General features: G+C 44.4%; 2 protein-coding genes across 3 annotated transcripts in view; both read right to left on the bottom strand.

Annotated features, from left to right (window-relative positions):
• Nucleotides 1-302, bottom strand: part of LOC123499118 — a 27,987-nt gene extending 27,685 nt beyond the window's left edge. Inside the window, exon 1 of one of the 2 annotated variants that reach the window (XM_045246745.1) lies at nt 266-302. The gene's annotated coding sequence lies outside the window, so the exon portion shown is untranslated. The remainder of the gene's footprint in view (nt 1-265) is intronic. The other variant, XM_045246744.1, reaches the window with a different exon arrangement.
• Nucleotides 303-4,075: 3,773 nt separating this feature from the next.
• LOC123499115 (oplophorus-luciferin 2-monooxygenase non-catalytic subunit-like) overlaps nt 4,076-5,000 on the bottom strand; it is a 1,188-nt gene continuing 263 nt past the window's right edge. Inside the window, exon 1 of the mRNA XM_045246740.1 lies at nt 4,076-5,000. This exon is cut by the window's right edge and continues 263 nt beyond it. Coding sequence (XP_045102675.1) covers nt 4,341-5,000 — 660 coding nt within the window. The 3' untranslated portion in view covers nt 4,076-4,340.

Below are 5,000 nucleotides of genomic sequence, written 5' to 3'. Positions count from 1 at the left end.
AACATTACATTCAGCACCTATCATGTCTTCACGCCCGTACACCGCTCATCCACACCCTGCCGCCCTCACGCCCACACCACCCATGCAGGGATAAGGTTTGTGCTGTTCTGGCTCAGTTGAATTTGCACCAAATGGAAAAGATTGATTTACGTAGAGACATGTCTGTTGGTGCATGCTTGTAGTGGTTACACACACACACACACACACACACACACACACACACACACACACACACACACACACACACACACACACACTTACTCACCTGCAAGGAGTGTGCTGTCCTGCCGAAGTCCAAGGCAAGTGTTGAAGTTTCACTCTTTATATACCCCTTGTCTCGCCCCGCCCATTCCGCGCCGCCCACCCCGCGCTGCCATCTGCCCGCCCACACCCGCGTTTTCCCTGCACACACCAGTCCCGCCCATCCTCCCACAGACACCGCCCACCTCATCTCTGGAAGCTCCGCCCATCTCATTCTTAGGGTATCACGAACGCCTTCACTCCCACGCCTTAACATTCCGCCCACTCCTCCTCCTCCTCCTCCTCCTCCTCCTCCTCCTCCTCCTTCCAGTCCTCATTTTTCAGACTCCTTTTCATCTGTATAGTTTTCCAAGATTTTTTTTATATTTTATATTTTTATTTTACCATTTTCTCTTTTTTCCCTGGTGATCTCTTCCTCCTCCTCCTCTTCCTCCTCCTGTTCCTCCTCCTCCTCCTCCTCCTCCTCCTCCTCCTCCTCCTCCTCCTCCTCCTCCCTCCTCCTCCTCCTCCTCCTCCTCCTCCTCCTCCTCCTCCTCCTCCTCTTTTATTTCCTTCTTTACTTTCATTACCTTAATCATTTCTGCTTTTTCTAATAACACTACCATCGTGAGAGAGAGAGAGAGAGAGAGAGAGAGAGAGAGAGAGAGAGAGAGAGAGAGAGAGAGAGAGAGAGAAAGAAAGAAATTTAGTCAAAAGCACCATCGTTCTGTACCACAAGTGACAAAGTTCATTCCTCCAAAACTACAGAGGCGCGACTCACTCGTGACTTCCCAGAATGATGATTTTTTTTGCCCTTCGAGACTCTCCTTTCCTCTTATTCGCTATTTTTGTTCCTACGTGTCTTGTTTCCAGCGAGGGGAGGAGGAATTGATGTGAAGGATGTGAAAGGAGAAGAGAGAAGATGAGGGAGGAGGGAGAAAGGAAGGCAGAGATAGGCAGTAAAGGCGCTGATTGGCAGGAAAAGTAAGCATCACGCGTTGTTGTCAGGGAATGATTTGGTTCAGTGATTGGCAGGAGGAAGAGAGTCGCCCATACTTGTGACTGGGAGGTGGTGGTGGTGGTGGTGGTGGTGGTGTGCTTATGTGGGTCTTGTGTGGCTTGTCAGGGGATGGGTGGGCAGGGACAGGCGGCGAGATTAACGTTTACATAGGGAGAGAAAGTGGTATTGGTGGCTGGATTTGCTTTATTTTTGTCGGGAATGTGTGTGTGTGTGTGTGTGTGTGTGTGTGTGTGTGTGTTTGGTTGAGCTCATGATGCTGTTGAGCTGTATTACGAACTTATAGGAACATAAGGAAAAATAACAGAAGTTGCAAGAAGCCATGACGCCTACACGTGACAGGCCTTGTATGAAGTATGCCTACCTATTTCCTCCTATCATACCCATTCATGCTTTTGTCTGAGCTTTTTGTAAAGTTTCCTAGTTCCTCAGCACCAACAAACTGATAACTGAGTCCCTTTCATTCGCCTGCTTACCAATCGACTTGAGAGATAATTCTTGCCTATCTCTTCTTTTCAGACTTAGCTATGTAAGAATACCTCTTTACAGGTTCATCCTAAGACATGCCACCACCTAAGCTTTCGAGGCATTTGCTCCCTAATTCTGGCTGACGCTTTTACACTTTTTAGAGAGCCAGTATTGAAGTGGTCCCTTTTTTTTTTTTTATCCTTTCCTTTGTTTTTGTCCTTGGGTGGCCTGCTTCCCTACATAAAAAAAGATAAATCCTGTTAGTGTTACATTCTGTTGGTTTTCTGGTGATATTGAAATCAGTATAGAAATTTGGTTTTCACGGCCACAGTCAAGAGCGAATGGCAGATTTACTTTATATATTCTAGGCTCCAGGAATATCTTCAAGGCTTCAATGCAAAAATAAGTGGAGAGTTCTAAGGTATTATGAAAAACATAGGTCTAGTGTTGGAAGGGTTAATGAGGTGCCAAGAGTGACGGAGCAGCTAGTGTGTGGTGGTGTTAAAACAAAAAAGAAGTTGTAAAAAGTAGTAGTAGCAGTAGATTTTTTTTCTATTTATTTAATTTTTTTTGTAACTGATACTTCGACCGTTATTGTTATTTCGTTGTTGGTGGTGGAGGTACTGCTGGTGCACGCCCGTGTCTGAGTGGTAGATACAATACAGTACGGTACGGTACTGGTGGGAACACACAATATCGAGGCGTTTTATGTTGTGTTGTGTTGTGTCATCGCTTGCATTCACTGCGCTGCTTATCATGCATCACTGGAGGCTAAGGTTTTTATTAATTACTGCTTCGTTTTTTTTTTTTTTACAATTAATCACAAATTGCATAATATTGATTACGTTTCCCGCGTCGACTATATAATCAAGAGCATCTAGAATTTTTTTCCGCAATAGAAAGGAAGTTATTAAATGCACGAAATAAAGACTTGTATAGCAGCCATCATTATTCTTTTTACAACTGATGCAAAGTAGCACTATCTGTTATTTTGTGTATTAATCATTACATTTGTAGAATATCCGAGATAGTTTCTAAATTGATTTGATTATCGTGAATGCAAACCTCTTAATTCTCATTGAGAGATAGATAGATAATAGATAGATAGATAGAGAGAGAGAGAGAGAGAGAGAGAGAGAGAGAGAGAGAGAGAGAGAGAGAGAGAGAGAGAGAGAGAGAGAGAGAGAGAGAGAGAGAGAGAAATGCCTCGCGCAGAGGAAGAGTGATATATTTTACTTATTTTTCTCTCCATATAACCAGCGCTGTGTTCCCGGATGGTCGTTCTTTTTTCCAGCAGGAGCTGTGTAAGAATTAAGGAGCTCATTTGCAAATATAATGAAATAAATCAGGCTGTCAGACGTAGGTGGTTTCTTTTCAGCATTTTGTGGGATAACTTTTATTGAGAATTAGTATACGATCTCTCTTTTAGCTAGAAGGGAACATTTAGTCCTAAAAAAGTCGCAGAGTAATTGAATACTGAATCACGGCTGTTCATTAAATCTCAGACGAATTTACTGAATCATGTTGTACTAGTTGAGCAAGTAGCGGACGGAGAGGACGTGCTAGCTGAGGGTATCGGTGAAGTGTGATTGGTGAAGAGTGTAGGGAGTCACGGTAGCCTCAGGAATAACAAGCTTTAAGCGACACTAGTCAGAGCTTCACTTCGAACACTGGCAGAGTGGCAGAGGCACGCAGGAAAAACACTTAAGTCAGTGAAAAGGGATGGAAAAAATACCGTGATGGGAATTATGGAGTGATACAAAAGGCTGGAGAGAGAGAGAGAGAGAGAGAGAGAGAGAGAGAGAGAGAGAGAGAGAGAGAGAGAGAGAGAAAAATGGGGAATGAAATATGGAGTGAATAAATAAGGGGAGAGGAAAGGAGAGAGCGGAAACACTTGCAAACCCCCTCAAAAAAAAAAAAAAAAAAATTTAAAACCTGGTCACCACATGTCTTTTGCCGCCAGTTGTTGCCGTCCCGAGACACACCTCACTTTTCCTGCATGCTAACAACCAGACGACGTGTGTGTGTGTGTGTGTGTGTGTGTGTGTGTGTCGTGCCTTGTCTGGGCTACACCATAAGATTGCCACGTTAGTAAAGAGATAGATCTACTACTACTACTACTACTACTACTACTACTACTACTACTACTACTACTACTACTACTGGCGATCTGCTGTCTTTCCTTCCCCTTCCCCCGAAACGTCATCTGGTAATTGAAACACACACACACACACACACACACACACACACACACACACACACACACACACACACACACCATGCATTTTTTAACCAAACAAGTAAAGGGGCTTTTAAGTGATGGGTTATTAGGAAAAATGAAATTCAGCGTTATATCGTGTTTTTATCCTTTTTATTAGTAGAGTCGTGCGTGAGCTTGTGTGTGTGTGTGTGTGGGTGTGTGTGTGGGTGGGTGGGAGAGTGCGCAAGCGTGGTATGGGCTCTTGTTTTTACCTGTTTCTGTATCCACTGATCTATTTATATATCCTACCCCCCTCTCTCTCTCTCTCTCTCTCTCTCTCTCTCTCTCTCTCTCTCTCTCTCATCGATGGAAAATTTACTACCATGCAATATAAGAAGGATAGGAGATAAGGAACTAGAGTTTTGAAAATTTGGTCACGTTTGAGTGTGGGAAGGGCTTGCGAAGGTAATGGTGCCTGTTGTTGGCTGGGCAGGCGTGCATGGCTGTTGTTGTATAGTGTGACTTACCGGTTATCGCCAGATGGTGAAGCTGTGTGATCTTGTTGTTGTTGAGCGTGAGAGACATCAGCGGCCTCAGCTCAGGGTCGATGAAGTTTTCTATAAGCTCGCCCGGGATATCGTTGTGGTTCATTTGGAGCTCTTCCAGAAACTTGAGCGACTTGAACACGTCAGCTGGTACGGATGCGCCCAGCCTCATGTTGTTGAGAAAGATCTTCTCAAGATAGGGGGCTTTGAGAAAGGTTTCTGCCCTGAGGGTGAAGCCACTGTTATCGGATAAGTTGAGGAATAACAGAGAGCCCGACTCGATATCCGGACAAGTTCCTGAGAGTTTGTTGTTGGCAATGTTAAAGTTCACCAAGGCAGTAAACAATTTCAGCGTTTCGAAAGAAAAGTTGTTGATCTTGTTGTCCTGGATGTTCAGATATTCCAGCGTGGTGTGGGAGTTGACCAGCGCTTGTTCCTCCACTGTGTGGATCCTTGTGTTCGTGATGTCAATTTTTTTGAAACTCACGGGGCCAAAGACTCCCGCGGGGAGATCTTGCAGTGATATTGA

This window comes from Portunus trituberculatus, chromosome 49 (genome assembly GCF_017591435.1).
Source record: "Portunus trituberculatus isolate SZX2019 chromosome 49, ASM1759143v1, whole genome shotgun sequence".
Classification (NCBI taxonomy): Eukaryota; Metazoa; Arthropoda; class Malacostraca; order Decapoda; family Portunidae; genus Portunus; species Portunus trituberculatus.
This window is presented reverse-complemented; position numbering and strand designations above follow the sequence as displayed.